The sequence below is a fragment of the Primulina huaijiensis genome, chromosome 5 (genome assembly GCF_012295235.1).
Source record: "Primulina huaijiensis isolate GDHJ02 chromosome 5, ASM1229523v2, whole genome shotgun sequence".
NCBI classification, from domain to species: Eukaryota; Viridiplantae; Streptophyta; class Magnoliopsida; order Lamiales; family Gesneriaceae; genus Primulina; species Primulina huaijiensis.
The window spans coordinates 22,879,300-22,900,314 of record NC_133310.1 but is presented as its reverse complement, the minus strand read 5'-3'; the positions used below and the strand labels follow the sequence as shown (position 1 = coordinate 22,900,314).

General features: G+C 34.4%; 1 protein-coding gene and 1 pseudogene across 1 annotated transcript; both read right to left on the bottom strand.

The window, feature by feature from the left end:
• Positions 1-1,711: 1,711 nt before the first annotated feature.
• Positions 1,712-9,650, bottom strand: LOC140977293 (exocyst complex component EXO70A1-like). Its single transcript, XM_073441986.1, has 12 exons — positions 9,408-9,650; positions 9,178-9,273; positions 8,045-8,250; positions 6,733-6,978; positions 6,200-6,338; positions 5,906-6,118; positions 4,826-5,031; positions 4,480-4,677; positions 4,295-4,394; positions 3,806-4,056; positions 2,016-3,679; positions 1,712-1,842 (listed from the first exon to the last, which is right to left on the bottom strand). The coding sequence occupies exons 1-11, from the start codon at positions 9,600-9,602 to the stop codon at positions 3,562-3,564; spliced, it is 1,968 nt and encodes a 655-aa protein (XP_073298087.1). The 5' UTR covers positions 9,603-9,650; the 3' UTR covers positions 1,712-1,842; positions 2,016-3,561.
• A 1,156-nt stretch (positions 9,651-10,806) lies between these two features.
• LOC140977834 (protein CHROMOSOME TRANSMISSION FIDELITY 7-like) lies at positions 10,807-15,980 on the bottom strand (annotated as a pseudogene).
• Between the last annotated feature and the right edge of the window lie 5,035 nt (positions 15,981-21,015).

Here is a 21,015-nt window from a genome sequence, read left to right as displayed (position 1 = left end):
ATCAACTACATACAAACGACTCATACCACCAAGACATGGATTGTGTTTAAATGTATCAATTACTATCTGGATCAGTTTGTTTAGACAATTTGTAGCCTAAACTTCAATAATATTTGCTTGTCCTAACCTACGGGTTATAATATTGGTAAGGATAAACAGAGCATGCATAATTAGGTATGAGTCACAACTTTAATTTTCCTAACAAGCAAATAAATAAATTTTATGTTCCAATGTTGTGTTATATATATGCTCAAATTTTTTTTGTAATACACACACACACACACACACACATTAATTTAAATTCCGAAAAATTAATTATTCTATATATGCATGCATATATAAATTAGTAGGCATGGACGCTATCAAATTAAGTGTAGAGAATGTCCAATTTTAACATGATTATATGGTTGAATAAACTTATCAGTGTAATAAGTAGCTTGAAATTGTAAAAACAATTTGCTAACAAATTAATAAATATAACTTTGATTTAAAAATTAGGAGTTGAATGCAATCAACATTATTGTATATCATGACAATAATTCTTAATAAAGGGTCCAGTTTACAAAGTACAATAATGATTCTATAATAGGAAATAATTAAAGTCTTTTTTTTCTAACCACTTTTATTGAATCATTATTATAATTGCTCACAGTTTACTTGGCCATGTTCTTAAGTTTTTATATACCAATTTTTTAAAGAAGATATTAATTTAATCATATTATGTAAACTCATCTTACTCATCGTGATCACATATGAGATGATATTCATATATTAGATGTGATGAAGTATATCTAAATTGGACATCCAATATATGAGTGACACCTTAAAAGTGGACACGGGTGAATGTGGTGGGTGAGTATCATGTCACACACACACACACACACACACACATATATATATATAAGGAATATTTGGTGGTTAATTAGGTTATGCAATAAACTTCATTAAGAAAAGACATGGACGGCCAATATATATAATCCAAAAAGCTAATTAGCTTTTAAATGAAAGTGTGGATTCTATAGTGTACCGCCGTAAACATCGCTGCGAAATCATCCTCCGAATTTTAAATTAGAATTTCAAATAGTTGGGAAAAAAAATTAGATGAAATTTGGACAAAAACTGAATCTTTAACCTAAGATGGCATCGGAAAATGGATAAAAGATAAAAAGCATTTGATGACAAGTCTTTACAATATCTTTAAATTTGTTTTGTTAATCTTATTTTTGTTTTCTAATTAATCAAACTCTTGATAATATTATATTTAAGTTTTCTATTTAAAGGCTATCATTAGCATTTGTATAGATAGCTTTTGATATTTCAATAAATCTTGATACATTTTTTCAATTATGACATTTATGATGTTTTGATTTACATCAATATCTTTTTTACATTCTTTTATTTCTTTTGTAATAAAACTAAACATGTTAAAACGGGTTAACGAGAGATTTGGTCTATCATTTTGGCAAGTTAAGAAATTATCAACACAACATCCAGGTCCGGCGACCCTAAAGCGTTTTCTAAATGTGGACAACTCAGAACAAAAGCAGGTTTTGTAATCAGTAGTATAGAAAATTATTTCTTTACAAGAGTACTACAAGAAACAAATCCAGGGTTTCACCGCTCTAATTAATCTAAGATAAATTCCGAGCGAAAACCTCAGAATATGTTTCAACATCAACAGCAAAATCTCAAGAATCCTAAAATGCATACATTTCACAAAATTTAAGCCAAAATACAGTGTTTTATGGTGGTCAAATTAAAGATGAAAACTCTTCCTTCCTTGAAAAATCCACTGTTTCAGGGAGGTCCGAGCAAGATTCGTGTCCTTAACCATGATTAATACTGCATCATAGAAACAAACATCAATTAAAACGCAGTTGCTTGCATGCCCATTTCTCAAAAACATACCAAAATATTAAAGAAGCAAACATGTCGAATTAAGAAATAAAAGAACACACACAAATCTTGAAAGACAAAACTAGATTTTTTTTTTTCATTGGAGTTCATGAGCTTACTCCTTCCTCACGTATGCGCATCAAACACTCGCTCCCTGATCCCTGAGTCAATGTCCCTTCACCAGAAGACGAAAAGTTAACTTGCAGATTATCACAGTACACCCTCAGAGCCTCCTTTCTGTATACCATATCAGCGGATGTAAAATTAGCCTCAAAAGCCATCCTCAAGCTAAAAACGACGACCCCGTTTTTCTGATCCTGAGCAAGACTTGGCAGCACTATTCTTTTAAGCTCGTCATCGCTCACAACCGGTTCTGCAGGTACACTTATGTTAAGCCCGAGACTTTGCTTCTTTTGCAACAACAAAGGCTGCAATGTAGATATTCCCACCATAGCCTGCCTATAGAAAATCGATGACCTGATGTGATCGAATTTGACTTCAAGGTTTTCGTTAGCATTAGAAACCACAACACTGGCATCCCATTGCCCTGTTAAGGTAGTATTTGTGGCAGTGAAGTTCGAAACATTGAGAGATAAGACCTCGAACTCGGGAACGTAGGAACCGAAAAGGTACCACATGACTAGGCTCATCATGCACATTCCAGCAACGAGTACGACCATCAAGATTAGCATCACACGGCCAAATGAGACACTTTTATCGGCCTCAGGCATCATAGGCAAATAGGATGGTTTATAATAGTATCCGTTAAACGATGCTGATTGTGAATTTTGGGCTGCGTAATTGGTATATCTCCCTTGATTGTGAAACGATGATTGTGAAGGAAAAGTCTGAGGCTCGAACGGGACGGGATATCCAGGATGCATTTGAGGGTAAGGTGAAGGTGAGAGATGGTATCTGTCCATGGAAGGGTATCCAATTGCCGTTCTCTGTTTCGGGTCGAACGATGCTGAAGTTGGGGTTGCCATTTTTGAGATTCTTCTCCCTGTGATTTTCCAACGAAAGCAGAAACGGAAAAGAGACAGACAGAAGAAGCTAGTTGGCTAATGGGATCATAAGGATAATCGGGTTTCAAGATTTTGGAATAACTAATATTTGGCGATGGTTTAAAATATGTGTCGGGAGGATAAAAGGTGGTAATGAAACGATGTGGTCAACGGAATAATAGGTTTGGGAGGATTGAGAGTCAACTGTTTATAAATGGCTTGGCCTGGTTTTTAGGGTGAGTCAAACTTGAGATGGAACGATTAATTTGGACCACCATTGCAGATATATTGGATACGACCATTGAAGAAAGAAAAGTTATCCAAAATCTGGGACTTAACATAAGTGACACGTTTAATAAATAATTTGTATTTTACTGTGAAAACTTCTTACATTCTTTGAAATGGAATAAGATATGAAAACTTCAACCAGGAAGATTTAGAATTTCCATTTTTGTTCCCCTAAAAACATGAAGGACGATAGAAAGATTATTGAGTTGAATAGAATACATAAGAAAGCGAGTATAATACGTATGATGTTTTATTTATAAGAGAGAAATTGGAGCAGTAAATGTTACAAGATTGAACAAGGTTCTTATTATCTATATGATCCATCAGTTTGATAGTGAATAACATCTAAAGCTAGGAGGAAGAGTATTAGTATCTATCGCCTCGGTTCGTTCCAGGTCTTCCCTTCGAAAAACTCGGCCAGCATTCTTTCGAGATCTTCTGGACTGTATCGGATGTACTTCTGTGGATTCTTTCCACCCTCGATTAAAGGTCTGAGAGAATTAAAATATTCAAAGACAGTTATTCTAAACGCATAATGAAAGAGCCAATTCCGATTCCTTTTTCCTATATAAGTTGCATAATAAAATTTGGGGCGGATGATGATGAAAATATCATACCCAAAACGTTTAATGAAGGATCTATATGCAGGAAGTAGGACCTCAGCAACTGCGAGCCTCAAAGACTCCCGTAATTCACTGTCTGGTACTGTCCATTGAGACTGTCTTTGATGAAGCTCCTCAAAGAGCATATTGAAGGTTTTGAATCTGTCTTTCACCATTGCGCGGGAAACACCGCTTGTGCTGCCACCATCTCCAAAAGAACCACTCCCACCGGTCTGAAGTCCCTGAATGGATAGGCACTGTAGAATCTGCAAGTATCGACTTCTCGGGATCAGAAAATGATACAAATAATGTAAATGATGATAGTACAGAATATATTGCCTAGCTAGTTATAATAATCAAGATGGTGCTGAGAGTGTCAAAAGAAATTCAGGAATTAAACAAGGGCAGAGTTACACTCTTAGACAATTAGCATAAGAGTGCACCGACATTATTATATTGGACTCTGTACGTACGTACTAAAAACTTTCATAAGGATTACAAAACCTTAGACCAAGAGATCCTCTTGTACTGATTAGCATGCTGTTGGACGACTCTTCTATTTATTTGCACCCAGTCATCACCTAACAGATCTTTTGCTTCTGACCTGAATAAAATTTCATGAAGCATCAGGGATGGATTATTTTCTATTAAGTCTGAATATCCCGTATCACGCGGGAACTAACCCTTACCTGCGCACAGATCTTACAATATAGTGAATATTGTTCATCAGAAATAATTGAGTTAAAGATGGATCTTTATATAATTTGGATTTGCCATCAAGGTTACTTTGAAGAGCCTGCATTACACGTGTTGTTATAGAAGCCAACTGCTCTTCCACATCACCATCACCAAACTCTCCGAAGAGTAGCTTTAGAGTTGATTGATAGCTGAGAACAAGAAATACAGGTGATGGAGCCGTTTGGGCATTTAAGAATTGGGTACTGGATTTGAGCTGTGTGTAATGCACGTCGTTGGCTTAAAGTAAAGACTTCATATAGTGTTTTGTGGTAAAAAAATTCGTCTGTAAGAACTTACTCAAACAGAAACTTCACATAGTTAATTACATAGCTGGTTAGAGGATGGACTGTTCCATCTAGAACAGCAGTTTTTGTAGCATCTTTTTCAACTGCTTCCTCAAAATCGCTAAATGTTTCCTGGGCCGTCTGAGCCAGACGTTTTGTCAATACTGCAGCAGCTTCTCGCATGTCACCACAATATTTACTCTTGAATATGGTATCCATCTGTCAACAAAATAAAAAGCCCAATCCACGTCACAACAGAAAATAAAGAATATGTATAGATCTAATCTCCATCCATATTGTGAAAATAAATATTGAAATCTCTGAGTCTCTGACAGCCTGCTTTCAGCAGACATCATTGTCCTGACAAACGAGACAAAAAGACAAAGCATCAACGCTCAACAGTAGTATTTGAAATAAATCCCAAGCTCGGGTGTTCAGAATAAGCTTTGAGAAAATGCAATTGAATTCTTGTCAGAAGGATAAGTTGCAAAGAAGATGAAAAGAATTTAACTTCATGTGGTTCACATGTAATATGAAAGAAGTGGAAATAGCGGTCCAAGTAAATGCTCCAAATACATAGCAAACGGGAATTGTAAGATGATAAATAAAATAAAGAAAAGTAATGACTTAATCTAATCCATTATCCCATCATTCCTAGCCTTAAAAATCATTTCAATTCAAAGTTTTAAATGCTAGCAAATTAGAGCAGTACTATAGTAAAGCTGCAAGCAGTGTATTTCACAGATTTACACGGGACAAACTGGTATAATCATTTTCGGAAAACAACATATAAAAACTGAATATTTATTCCTTGAGGTAAACCCTCCCATATCGTCATATGCTGAGTCAGGGGTTAATTCACAGATTTATGTGCACAAAACTTGCATATTCAGTAAGATAACATATAAAAAATTGATTTTTTTTTCCTAGGGGAAAACCCTCTCCCATCGTCATATGCTGAGACTGTCCTCACATGCAGTAAGGCCGCTTTCCAATAGGCAATAAACAAAGAAAAGAAATACAATACATAAGAATAAAAAGAAGTAATTCAACACATAATTGAGATTCTTTTCAATTAAGAAAAGCGTCCTACCTCTGACTGAAGTTCTCGCATTATCTCATACATGTCTAGGAGGACAAACAATTTTTCAGGCGATCGTTTGCTCTTCGCTATAGCTTCTCCAAAACTAAGGAGCACTGTTACACTGTTAGATGTAACTTCCGAGAAGCATTGATCTCTAAGAGTATCGTGACCCTCAAATATCTCATCACATACTTTCTTTTCACCAGCAAACAAAACTTTGATCTGTTTTAAAAAAGAAACAAGTCTTTTGTGAAATGTCAAATCAGCATATAAAAGGCAGATTGTTTGTGTATAAAATCTTACAACAATTCGCATAAAATTAATCCAGCTTCCAATCTTTGCCTCCAGAACTTCCCATTGCATCTTTTGTACATCCTCTTTACCCAATCTTTCCACACCCAGTTTTCTGAGAGTTTGTTCTATAGCTGAAGCTCGAGCTTCCCTAAAAAGAATGACCATGACAACAATTAGGCCCTGGGGGAAGGGGATGTTAAAGCAAGGCAGTCTATATTTGATTATTTTTACAGGATTATTTGTTGTCCATGAAGAATATTTGTTATCATTGTTAGACTCTGTAATTATGTCTAAATGAAATAAAATCGATTAATTATTTCCTGATGTTCGGAGTCATATACTACCTTCCCAGTGATGATTTCGGAAAACAACAGAGTGTTACTATTAATTAAGTTCACGTTACAGGATTTTGGGATTTCACAAAACTTTCATACTTTCCTTATCATTTTGGGAAGAAACCTTGTGTTTTTTTTTCCAACTAGAGATGGCCATATTAAGTCCTCACAAACAAATCAAATCAGACGAAAAATCTAGAAGATTACCTGTATATGTTAAGTAGTTGCTGTTGATGACCAGCTTGAATCATTTGCTGGGCAATTTCATGCAGTAAAGGAAGAATTCTAGGTGGAATTAGAGCCGGAGGGGGACGAACAGCATTTTCCAAACTTTTATTTTGATGCTCTGGAGATGATTTGGGTCCACTGGAATCATCATGTCCATGTGACGCTGAAGATGGCTTTGTAGGGTTGGGAAGGCAATCTGTGAGGCGGTCAGGTTCCACAGGTTTGCTGAAAATGCATGAGCATAACATACCAAGAAATTTACAAATAGTTTTAGTTCATAGAGAGGCATGAACTTAATAATCATGTACATGTACAGCCATAAAAATATAAAGTTGAATCATGGAGGGGATTTGAAAACAAGAGACTTGAGTCAGAATTATTTCAAATTCCTTCTTTAAAAAAATAATTATTTCAAATCCCATAAGATGCAAAATTTCTCATGTTTTAGGTTGTTTATAGAGAATATACATTTTTTTACATAGTCAGCATTAGGTGCAAATTTTTCTGAGTCTACAACTACAAGCAACAGTTTCAAACAGTTGGCATTGCATGCTTAACTTGGTTCATAAGACAATGCAAATGACACACACATCTCACTTGCCTCCTTTACACATTGCATCCAACTTCCAACAATTGACATAAATTTACATATAAAAGAATTCATAATTTGTGCAAGCTTGGAAAAGATCTTGTTTCCAGAAAATATCTATTTCAGACTAGAAGGAAATCTTGTAGCAGTAGAAGGAAATCATCTTTCCAGAAAATAGTCCTGATCAGAAATTATCATGTTCAGCGATTAGGATACATTAATCTAAATCAATGATCCTTTCAGAACTATTTTCGCAATCATATTGAGTTTTATGATGGAGTCTTTTGCTAAAATTACTATACTTAATATATGAATAACAGGATTAGATTTGCAAGACAAATGTTTATGAGAGGCCATAAAATAACCATTTTATGAACTGAACCACCAACCAAAATAAGTCTGTCATACACCAAGAAAGATCGTATGAGTACTCTAAAACAACGTCAACAACAGTTTCATGCATGATCAATTAGAGCTATATAAAGAAGTCATATTGATACTAAATAGAGCTCAATGAGAATTTGGACATTATCTAGTAACTGAGCATGTGTGGCTGGCAAAGGATTTTTTTGTGGTAAAAGGGAAATAAAAGTTAGACTCATAACTAGATGGAGACATCTGTTAATTAATAGAAATTTTTCATAAAATTTGATAAAAACGGAGAGATAAACTGTTTTAGATAATTGCTAAGGGTTTGAGAACCTGTATGATGTGAGAAGCTGTCGAAATTCGTCTTCCAGTTTGAAGATTGCCTTTCCAAGTAAGGTGTTGGCCTGGTTGATTACCCCAATGCTACTTTTAAGATTTTTGTTGCTACTGAAGAAACGGATAATACTCCTCAGTTGATCAACTGCTTCAAGGTAACTTTCTAAATCTTCATGCGGGCCCCTCAATATTTTAGCCTCAGCCTGAGAGTTAATACTCATGGAGATAAAGAAGTTGCAAGCTACATACTTATTTAGGATTAATATGCTTGTGCAGCACCTAAAAAGTAAGAACTTCGGTTCCCAAAGTTTAAAAAGACAGACAAAATGTACATTATAGCAGCTTATATCCTAGCTAGTTTAATGTAAAGGGGACCTATAATGTATGAGTACTGCTCTAACATTTGTATGCGCTCAACGATCAGTTGTTCTAGGGCACGGTTCTATAAAAGAGTTGCAAGATACAGTTGGGCCAGAAAAAAAGTATGCTCAAAATATTTTGATCGCTTCTGTGCAACAATGATCATACTTTACCCTATCTAATGTGAATTAATATACGACTATTGAGATTTCTTTTTATATGATAAATGTACGTCGTACTATTTATTCAACAGATTTTTATCGGCGGTGTCTCTTCTTTTAGAACAATGAGGATCTTGGTTTAAATATTGCATGATAAGTTGATCATTTCCTCTATAATATATATGTTCGTTCCAGATGGCAGCTAGCAATCATTCAAAAACCTATGCAATTACTTGGAAACTTGGATACTTCCGATATTTTTCTAGCTAATTTAACGGCCATTGCATATAAAAATCGTTCTCAAACATTTTATAATTACTCCCCACCAAAGCAATAAAATCACTCTGATTTAGAAAACCAAACAAAAAGGAAAATTGATCTGAACATGAAAATGAAACTTGATACGACTTGCAAAATAACAACAATGACAATTCATTGTCTCCTTTAGAAAATTAAACCGGAATAGGATAAGAAATAAATCAACAACAGATTAAGCAGTTAAGCGAATAAAAAATTCAAAACGAAATTATAAAAAAATAGGAGCAAAAGATTAAAAAATAAAGAAAAAAAGAAAGCATTAAAAAGAAAGAAATAAAGAAAAAAAAGGACCTTGCGTGAGAGATCAAACTGACTAAGAATAATCTCAGCGGCCTTTAGCGTTTTGTCGATGTTCTCGTGCGCCCTCCTTATTGAATGCGTTCTCAACTAAACGAGAAACAAAACAACTTGACTCACATCATACATATCGACCGGCAAACTTTCATGCATTCATGTGCAAAAAAACCAATTCTAGCGATTATTATTTCAATGCCATGCAAAAAAAATAAAAAAGTAAGTGCCTGAGTGGGGCGCATGGCGGTCTCGAGGGCAGAGAGGCGGTGGTCGAAGGAGCCGAGAATGGCCACCATGTTATCGGTGATAGCCTGCGTTTTCTCCATGGATTCCCTCATCAGTGCCGCTCGCTCGCTTAGGGTTACAATTGCTGTGTCGTGTGTCGCCATTTTTGTAGTTTTTGTAACAGATTTGTGGATCATCCTGCCGGGCTCTAGGGCTGTAAGAAGCCTAATCGCGAAACGTTGGGGGAAGTGGAATCATCGAAATGGCAAAACAGCTGCCTGCGGTGCGGTAACTAATATGCGATTTATATAGTTTTCTGTTGTTGAATTTATTTCTACAGTCAAGTTCGTCACACTACTGATTTTTAATTATATATATATTAGCGAAAGATATACACGTATTGCATGTGTTATTATTATTTTTAATTTGATTAAATAAAAACAAACAATTAACACGAAATTATTTTCAATTTATATTATTTTTAATTTATCAAATAATATTAAACAATTAACACGAAATTATTTTCGATTTAAAAAAGTTATTCTATTTAAAATAGAAGTTTTGTTTATATTTTTTCTATGTAAAATATGAATTGACTTGAGGAGGTTTTTAATAGGATAAGAAAGATAATTATGGAATTAAATATTTTAATATCCTCTAAGATAGTTACTCTAAGAATCTCACACCTAATAAGATAGTATAGATATATATATATTTTTTGCATCTCGTAGTTTAAAATATTTTTCTATTGAATAAATAATAAATCACAAAAAATTACCGTATTATGATCATGTAAAAAAATAAGAAAATAGAAAATTTTATATTGGCATTTTTTATATAAAAAAATTGGGTCAATCTTTTCTATTTATTTATACAATTGTTATTTATATTACAGACGAATCATTTAATACAACATTTTGATAAAGAATTTAGGGCAATTGCTATAATGTGTGCCTGGTGAGTACAAAAAATAAAAAATATTTTGGTCAATATAAGGAATTAATATTTGATTTTTTATTAATTAATTATTTTAATGTCTCTATTTTGTATCATTCCTAAGGAAAAGTGGAGTAAATCGAAAGCACTGCCGAGCCAAAGGCAAAGAGATTGCCTACCCGCCCATTGCTTTCGAGAGATTCACTTGGTTTTCAAGCAACGAATCCACCGATGCGCGCGTCGGCTGTAGGCATGACTAGCGTGCTGTTGATCTTCACGATTTTTTTTCTCTAATCTAAAAATATATTTAATCAACATTCTTGAGGTTGTGAAACTACAAAGTGGTTGAGTTTCGGTTTCATTGTGTACCAAGAAAGGTTGATCTGATCTTTAATTTTTTTTTTAAAAAAAATGCTTTTAGCCATTGGCTTTTCCAACCAACCCAAACCTAACACTGTAGCCTGACTAGGAACTAGCAGTAGCAAGAAAAGCAGTTGAACTAGAAGAGGTATACCGTATACTCTTCTTAAACTATCACAAAACAGACAGGATGTGTTCGCAATTCAGTAGGATGCTTAATTCTAACCTCTTTAGAGACCACAATTATTAGAAGTTACAAGAATCCTGAAACAATGCAACTTTCTGAAATCATAAGTAGAAACAAAGGTGTTGACAGATCCTACCATGTGTTGTACTTTTACACTTGTTTAATCGTCTCTTATTCGCCATTACTTCGTTGTATACACCGAGAAAGAAGTGGTCCTAGTATAACTGGATATGAAAGCCTTCCCAAGTGAGGTGGGTCGAGAAAATGCCAATTGCATTTGCTCGAGATATACGCCCGTGCAAAAACTTTTCCTGGAGGCGGGATATATAGACAGGGAGGCATTGTTAGAAATAATTAAGAAAGAAAAAAAAATCACTTATAAAATGTCTATAGATTCATGCAGAAAAGAATTATAGCGTCATTCCCACATTTCTCATGGCATGCATATCAATGGCGCAAATCAACTACCGCTTCAACAGTTGGGAGTCATTTTGCCAGCATGATTTGTTGGATCTCGGTTTTCTATGTGCCCAAACGCAGCGGAAGTTTTAAAATTTTTTATTTTATTTTGACAATCAAAATATATTTGATTTGGACGCTCGTATGGTTTTACGATTAAACATTCATAGGATGTTAAAATTATACCTTTGGTGAATAATTTCACTTGGCACCAACTACTCCGGTATTAGCGGATGTAGCTCTTGTTGTAAATCCCTTCGAATTTTCTTCAAATCTTCTAATCCGGTCCACGACTGGAATATTTGTTCCTCTTCTAAATTGCACTAGAAATTTAGAAGATTTTTGCGTTCGAGATCAAGAGAACAAAATTTGTTTAAAATTTTGAGAGCAAAAATTTGCCTTGCAAATTTCAAGAGCCAAAAGTCTATCTCCAAGTTGAAGAAACTTTCGGTTGTCTCATTCATTAAACAAGAATCAAAATCTTATATTTTTGTCTAATCTTCAATTTACTTAATTAATTAGATTAATTAAATCAATTAAAGATTCTACAAATCTTTGCATGCCAAATCATGAAACTCTCTGATGCATGTTAATAAATAAGAATAAAATTCTTATTATTATTTTTCTAATCATTTATTTACTTAATTAATCTAATTAATTAAGTTAATCAAAGATTCCAAAAAAAATGCATCTCATATCATGGTCAATCTCGAATGATGTATATATTTCTTATAATATCATGCATCATTATTATTTTGATTTGTGTGCAAGTTTTTTAAAATTATGGTATCATGAATATTTTCATATTACATAAATCAATACCATATTTTATAAAAACTTAATGGGCTATATTTTAACTCAATTAAAATATAATTAATCATTAAAGCCCATTTGAACTTTAATAAATTTGCATGATGAGCTTATACTCTTACAAGCTCATGATTCATGCTCCCATTACATTAATCTCATCATAATCCCGATCGACGATCCAATATCATCGATGTGACAAATTCAACTTATTTGTTATTATGATGCACACTTTAATCTCGAGATCGCCAATGTCTAAATAAGGCAGGTGCACTCTCTTTGACTGTTTTAGCAGTCATGCTCTCAAAATTTCTATAAGCTTTTATAAACTTTATTTATAAGCTTATCGATTGATCATATCAAACTAATTTTTTTTTTTTTAATAAATTCAACTCATTGAATTTATTATCTCAACGGGAACAAGATAATCCAGTACTTGTGTGACCCTCAATGGTTCAGGGATACAGCTAGCCGTGGGTTCACAACTCTTTGTGATTCAGGACAATTTCCTTTATTCGGACTTACCCTAGTTAGCCCCATTCTTTTCATCAACACCTTGATCAAGAATGTCAGAACTCATTTCTGATTGCACCCATCGGATCATGGTAAGAGCGTCTAGTAGCATCGCCCCATGATCCCCTAGGTATCACTGATAGTGCCTGCAAGAACCAGTCGATTATGATTAGCGTACAGTACGGTCCCTTCATCTCATATATCCCGATCGAATCTGCAACCATTGGTTCATCGAGGGTTGCATATTAATTCGATAACTATGTGATAACTATAATAGTGGCATCGCGTGTACTATTGGAGAACTCCTTCTCCAACGTACATCTTATACTCTGGCCAGAGATTCCATGCACTATTATTACATCAGATCACATAGGATATCCACACCCGTAGGTGAGCGGTGAATCCCCGACTACAATGCACTGGCTCCTATATGTGTCGCAACTATACCCAACCTCGCCACCTGATGACTCTCCTGGAGCCGGTAAACGAGTCAAAGCACAGCCCTAGCATATAGAGCCTCAGTGTTGTCCCGGGTCGTAAGGACTATTGGTGTACAATCATAACCACGGACTTATCCTCTCGATGAATGATAACCACTTGGAAAGTCCGAGGGAGGGTTGTTCGGTATAATCATCATATGACTACCCATCTGTATGTTTGGACATCTCTATGTCCTTACCAAGAAACGCAGTACACAACATCACAGATGCTAGTCTCGAGCTCAAGCGACATTTATCCCTGTTTTAGGCGGCTGAATCGACTAGGAACGAATTTAGAATATGCAGTGTTTACAAATGAGTTTCAACATCGAATTACGATTCATTTGTATTAAAGCATAATCAAGGACTTTATCTATGCTGCTTGCATGGGTATACAGATAAAGTGTAACGAAACCATTAAAAAGTAAATTATATTAAAATAAAGATTGTTTATTACACTTGAGTCAATAAATTCCCTAGCCAACCGTTGGCTTGCAGGGCATCTACTCTAACAGATTATATTGAATCTCACTTAAATTTTTATATTCGTGTTTAAGCTAAAATCTCAAGTAATTCGTTCGAGCACAGTTTGAGGAAAGAACTATTAATTTGAACTGGAATTTGACTCCCAATATCATTACAGATTGGGTTTAAGCTGAAACTGTTGTTTTGGAGCTTTATTCCAAGCTCTATCATGTAAAAGCCAGCAATATAACTCAGGATCCCGAGTTTGACTCAATCTGATTCTAAGTACAAAAGCCTCACAAAAATCAAATCGTTTCATTTGCCTTCAACTCTGATGACATTTGATGGCAAGTATTAAAGCCAGCATTTTTGCAAAAACACCAGTCCTAACATACCTTGCAGCATCAAGTAGAAAAGAAGCTATGTGCTTTCTTCTGTTACAGGGAGCAACCCAAATGGCTCTAATCCCACAAGCGACAGGCACAACACCCTTCTCGCATAAAATCACTCCATCAAGGCTCCCTTCTTCATAACGCTTATCAGAATTTTTTCTCATTATTTCCCTCTGAAGACTAACACCACCAAATACAAGTGCAACTGAACTTCCTGTTTCTTTTGCAGGAACGTTTTTGCATTTTTCAGATACTGAGCCTGGGATAATTTTGTGAGCTCTCTCGATTGGTTCAGCTACAAGACATCCTGATATCCGTTGGGATGAAACAAACATATATACCTGCTATCACAAACAATGCATAACTTATCTCCCCCGTTGCAACTTGCAAGCAAAAGAGTAAATTCTAAAAATTTTGCAAATTAATTCAACAGAAAAAAATATACACTTTCTACCCATCCTGTAGAGAAACTAACAGCATGTTTGGGTTATATAAAGACTAAGGACCAGATAAACTAAACAATCAAACCAAGAATCCTTGACAACTAGAATAAATCAGAAAAGTTGACACTGGGAGCTAATAAAACTGTAAGACACAAAAATTGTAAAGAATCTAAACAAACAATGGGGAGAAATATATCCAGAGTTCAATCAACTTGCAACCTTACACTGCTTATGAAGTATCCACCCCTCTCCATGCTCCATCTCCATCATGTGCACAACATCCCGAACCTGAAAAATGGAATGCCGCTATGCATCATGGAAAAGAAAATAAACTTTACCAAATACAAGTCATGCAATCAGCGAAAGGTTTAGCCTTGGGCAACCTTGTTCTGATGTGGGACAGGATCACCCTCTTGCACCAAATTACACGTCCTTTTTCAAGCGAATCAATAATCCTTTCACTGCGCCAACCCTTGAAATGATAAAAATAAATGATATCATTTAAATCAAGTGATAAAACCATTAATGTGAACCGTAGATACACAATTGATCATGCAAACTGTTTGTTGCAACCTTGAAAAGGATCCCATGAGTGTAATTCTTGTGAAATGTCTTGTGAACCTTCTCATCACCTTCATCCCCAGTAGAATACTTGAACCCACATGCTTTACATGTATGTAATAGAAAATCAGACTGCCCGACCTCCAAGTATAGCTGGGCATAATTTCTCTTGTTCAAAACATTTTTACACTTAACCATCCCAATTTTGTCCATTTTCCACTCAGAATCATGTTCCTTCGATGCCTTCAGATTTGATGCATGATTATTCTCACTACAAATCCAAGAAAAGATTAACGAACACGGTAAAGTTGGTAGTTTAGTATATGCATATATTTAAATAAGATCACATGCTGTTATCTAGGTATACTAAGTACAGGCTACAAAGGATTGTATGGCGTAGCCAACCCGTATATAAAAACTTGAAAAAAACAATAGTTCTTCATGTGCAAAAGAATAACTGAAAAGCCTTGATCAACTCACAGTTACTGACATTAATCGATTCTGCTTTTCTTTCTAAAAAATGGCGAAAATTACTTTAAATACCAATAACTTTTCCCCAACATAGAAAAGTAGTTAAATGAATGAACCCGAAAATGCAGTAACGCAAATATTTAATTTCAAGCAAACACAACAAAATCCAAAAAGAATAAAATGCGGAAGGCATCGTATACTTTTACATTCACTAGATCCCAACAAAAACCAGTTTTGAGTACTTACTTACTGGAGTCTGGTTCCTTTCGTTTGCACGTGACAGTGATATCTGGCTCTTTCGTCAAATTGTCGTCGCCAAAGCCAACTAAGTAATCGGAATCGGAAGCTCGGTAGGGAGATTTCTGCCGGAGAGAAGGAGATGATTTGAAAAAATTGCTAATTTTCGATTGCATCCCTCCGATTTCTTTGCCAATTCTGTCTCGTCGTTTGATTTGTTGATGATTAAGAATCGGGAAGAAGTCTGTGTAATGCGCTAAAATTTGAGTTTGATCGTTTCCCCCGCCAAAATGATAGCAGAGCAGGGTTTCTTTATATTTTGGGCCGGCCCATTTGGCAACCATCCAAATCCAGACCACATCAGATCCAGAACACTACCAGATTTATATATAATAATTGAGGAGATTTCATGGTAAACTCAAACAAACAGATAAATATTTGTAATAATGACTTTGAGCTTAAAAAGCTTCAACTTATAAAAACCAGCAGATTCTAAAAAACAGAATATTGATCGATTTGATCCGTTTTATGGATATAAATCAATGAGATCGTCTCAAAGTTCTGCTAGTAAACTAATATGTTAAACAAAAAACAGGTTATTATTTTAATGGCAGAGGACATTGCCCTAATTTATTACAAATAATTTTGAAAAGAGTCTGGTCTATGCATGGAGGGACCAATTATATATATTAATTAATTAATCCAATATTNCAATGTGTGGTCACGAAATTTATTCTAAAATGACATTGTAATCTCACTTTTCTCCTTACAACATATGTTCGGTTGTAACTATTTCTCCGAATAGTATTTAAGTCAATAAATATAAATTAAAAGAATATGTCATTGTATATTCTAAATCGAACCAGTACATTCTAAAATTAAAAAATATCATGAAAAAGAAAATAATCAAACATTTTATGACATAAAATAAAAATAGAGATTGACTATGGTATGTTCATATTATTTTTATAAATATTTTGTTTTATCGATACAAAAATTAATAGAGATTTTTATTTGAAAAACATATCGATACATTCGTCATTTTTCTCAGTGCAACGTTAGATGTTTTAAAACTTACTCGCATTAATACTAAAAACATTCTTCGATGTTGTTTTCATGTTTGAGAACATGAGATTTAATCTTCGAAGTGGAATCAAATAAAAAGTTGACTTAATTTTTTTTAGGTTGTGAGGTTTAACATTTGGTTGAATCGAAATATTGAAGGATCAATATAACGTCAAACATATATTTTTTAGAGTTGGGTGTGAATATTTATTTTAACTCTGATCAGGATAGCCACCGTTCGGGATATCATTTAGGGCTGAATCAGTACACAACAGACATGGAGGATTAGTTACATAAGGTTAGGGATCCGACCAGATTTTTTTGTCTAAACTTCATACTTCTTATATACTAAGGAAGGGAGAGGGGGGGAGGGGGAGGTTTTATTGATGCATCTAAAATTGACACATCTGCGCGGATCCAAGCTCATTTCATAATTAGCTGTAGCCTTTTAAGGCCTAGACATCATTGTTGATCTAAGGACCCGGACATCGAGCACAACCATTCAGTTAGAAGTTCGAACCCGTACGCATGAGCCCGTGAATCTCTTATAGGGCCGATCCCCTCAACCCTTGCCAACAGAAGCCTGAGCTCACCAAAAGGCCGAGAAATCCGAGCCCTGACACGATTAGAAAATCTGAAGACATTCTCATTAATAGATTAGATATCTCGATAAATACGAGGTTCGATCAAATCAAATCAAGATAAATGAAGAGTCATAGCCGCCATCAAGAATCCCAACCAACACGGTCAAGGATTCCTACTGTCCGAGGTCTCCTATTTCAGGTAGGATTCTACCCCAGCAAGAGTCATACTCCAACAAGGTAACTATTATCCTTTCTCTATAAATACCAGGTGGCGGTCACGATTTTGACACTCATTCTCTTTCTCAATATTTTTTTCTTTTCAATTTATTCTTCGGACTGACTTAAGTATCGGAGGGATCACACCAGAAAACACTGTGGCGCCTCCTAACCCTATTTCTCTTTGTCCAGAGTGCGGGAGCACTGATCCAATACACTCAACTGTGAAGAGTTTGGAAACCCACTCTCCAGACTAAAGACGAGATAAAATTTTGATATAATTAGTTTACTTATACAAAAATACGCACACTACCGTTGGAGAATTTATCTAAATTGAGAATTTAATTACAAAATTAAAATGTAATAATCTTGAAATGGGGAACAGATTGCGTTATTTGGTGGCAAAGAGTTGGGGGTAATTATATCCAAAGGAAAATCCAATAAATTAATGTGACGTCATTGTACGGTATTGGTCAAGACTGTAAATTTATGACAAGCGGATTCATAGCCCGGTAAAAAAGTACGGGATCCTTTCTGCGTACGGAAAGTCTGTTTCTTGCACAAAATCTCATATTTTTTGCATTTATTTGGTTTGAGTATATACGTATATGTCTGTATATTATATGTGTGTGTATATATTATATATAAATTTTAAAAAAAAATTTGCTCAAAAAAAGTTAGATCGATGGGTAGTTTTGCGGTTGTAGAAACTTACCCATTCACAAGCCCGTTTATATAATTTAATTTGGCCCAAAACACAATACTAAAGTAGTTTCATTTCTATCATGGCGTAGTTTGGTCCACAAAATGGCTTTATATATGTTTCGATCTTGTACTTTAAGGTTACGTTTGGTTAGGATGACGAGACTATTGAATGATTATTATATAAATGATAAAAAAAAATGATTCGCGTAGAAGTATAATATACGATGATAAAATAGTATTGTATTTGATATGGTTTTTGATCGTATAATAAATTAAGAATCGTTTGAATTTTAGACAAAATTACCCTTGTGCTATATTAATTAAAATTACGGGAAATGGTAGAATGGAAACAAATGTGTAATTAAAAAAGTGATAGTTAGTACAAGGTGGCCGTGAGATATGTTTTCCTTCAATTAATATGACTTAATCCTTCGCAAAATAGATTGAGTAGAATTATTAAAAATTTAACCAAACACTGGATAAACCGATTAAACCAAGGTTTCTATTATTTGCAAGTACTATACGTATGAATATTTTATGATACTTGGTTAGTAAAACGATAGAAAATGAATGGAGTGAATTGAAAGAATAGTGACATATATATTAATTTTATGTGTTCCTCTACATTTGTCCTTACTTTGTGAGGCACGAAATCACCAATAACTCTCGAATTATGAATTACACAATGGCGAAGTCAAGTGATCTACGAAACGAAACAACTTTATTAATTTAATGATTATTTATGCAAATAGGTAAGTTTACCAAAACGTGCCAATAATTTTTTTTTACTGGGTCCGACGTGTGATGGTCGTTTACACCCCTTTATAATCGTACACTTAGGTATCATTTGGTTAGTATGATGAAACAACTTAATGATGTATAATGAGGATGATAAAAAAAAATATATATTCAAAGCTATGATAGTTAATGTATTTTGATAAAATAAGTAGTGTTTGGTTTTAAAGAATTAAATTTATGATTATCACCACAATTATCCATATACCCTTTATTTCTGGTAAAAAAAAAATTACTTTATTCACTGCTCTTTTCCTGCCTGTAAGACTGAGCGTTTGTCAATTTATCAAAATTTATAATTGGTAGTAATTTTGGAACTCAAATATTTTAAACCGTGCAACAACTCAATCGTCATGGTTCGATCGCTCTACGCAGTAGAGATGATTATTGCACCAAAACAATTTTCATCTCGATAATGATCACACTGCTTACAAGAAATCAAACACGTGACATTGCTTCTGACAACCAATTGTAAGACCAAGCGACTGCCGCTTTATCGAAAGTCACAACCCGTGGTAACGATGCAATTATAATATTTTAAACCGTACAATATCTCAAACGTCATGGTTCGATCGTTCTATCCGTCATAGATAATTATTATACCACAACACCGTCACAAGGAAATTATGGCTTCCAACAATCTTCATACTAGTTAGTCAATACACTAAATTATGACAGATAAAAAAACGAACCAAATCTCAAACCATTATTTGGCATTTTCCTGTAAATTTACGTAGAAATAATGAATTAAAATTTATCGATTTCCACTAAGCCTAGTGACTAGAGATATTAGTGGTATAATAATGATGCCAAAGATATTATTTGTTTTTCCCTTTGGAAATATATAGGTGAGGAGTGTCAGCCACTTGACACTAATAATATTATTAGTGCATCTCATCTTTTTCATGAGACAATGATTAAATCTTAGCAAGAATGTATGTTAGGATAGCTTCTTTTAGGTCACAATCCATCTCTTTTAGAGATTGAATTGACTTTTTATTCATTCCTCTTCACTTTTAACATAATACATAGATGCTTGCCCCATTACTCACAGTATACTACTTTTCATGGAAAACATCTCTCTCGCATAAACTCAAAATATTCGTGGTAAGAAAACATGTAATCCGATTATTTTTGGATCGTAAAATTATTGGTAAGAAAAATATTCTACTTTAGGGTTTTCATTATTATATGTTGTTTTTGGTGTTTAAATGCAAAGAAAGATTGGTGACATTGCCAAGAAATTGCTGGATAAGATTACATTAATTGGGAGACAGCATAGGAAACACGACAAGTTTTCCTTAACACGATATCTTTCCTCTACCGCATTCCATTTCATTAACCAGTCCCCCAATCATAGGTGTTAGAGATTTTTTTATGAATTATTATGACAACATATATTATCAAATATATATATATATATATATAAATAAAACAAAAATTATATTTTTTATATATTATCAAAAATTTTAAAAATTAATATAAAAAAGTGAAATTATAATTTTAATAGATTTAAAAAACTGTTAAGTTAAGATGATGAGAACGTTGACGTGGCAACGACGTAAGGAACCCAAACACCTCAACCATGAGAACGACAGATTAACAACGTAGCTAACATACCGACACGTGTCTTACCGACGAAGACGGTTAGTCGTCGATTTGTAGATCATTAAAAGCAATATCCAATGGCCACACGTCTTTCCTGCGATTGGCTATTCTATTGACTTTTTAACTTTTTTTGGGGAGAAAAAAGAGAGGGCCCCTGGGCCGTGAAGCCCAATCGCATTGTTTGATTTGACATGTGGGCCGCAAAGGTGCGAATCTTTGTGCCGTCCCCGAGTGTTAAGAGGATGCAAGGTTGACGCGTTCACAGTTCGCGTGGGGTCCCGTATTCATATGGACTCCACCGTTCCTTTTTTTTTTTTTGTTTTTCAG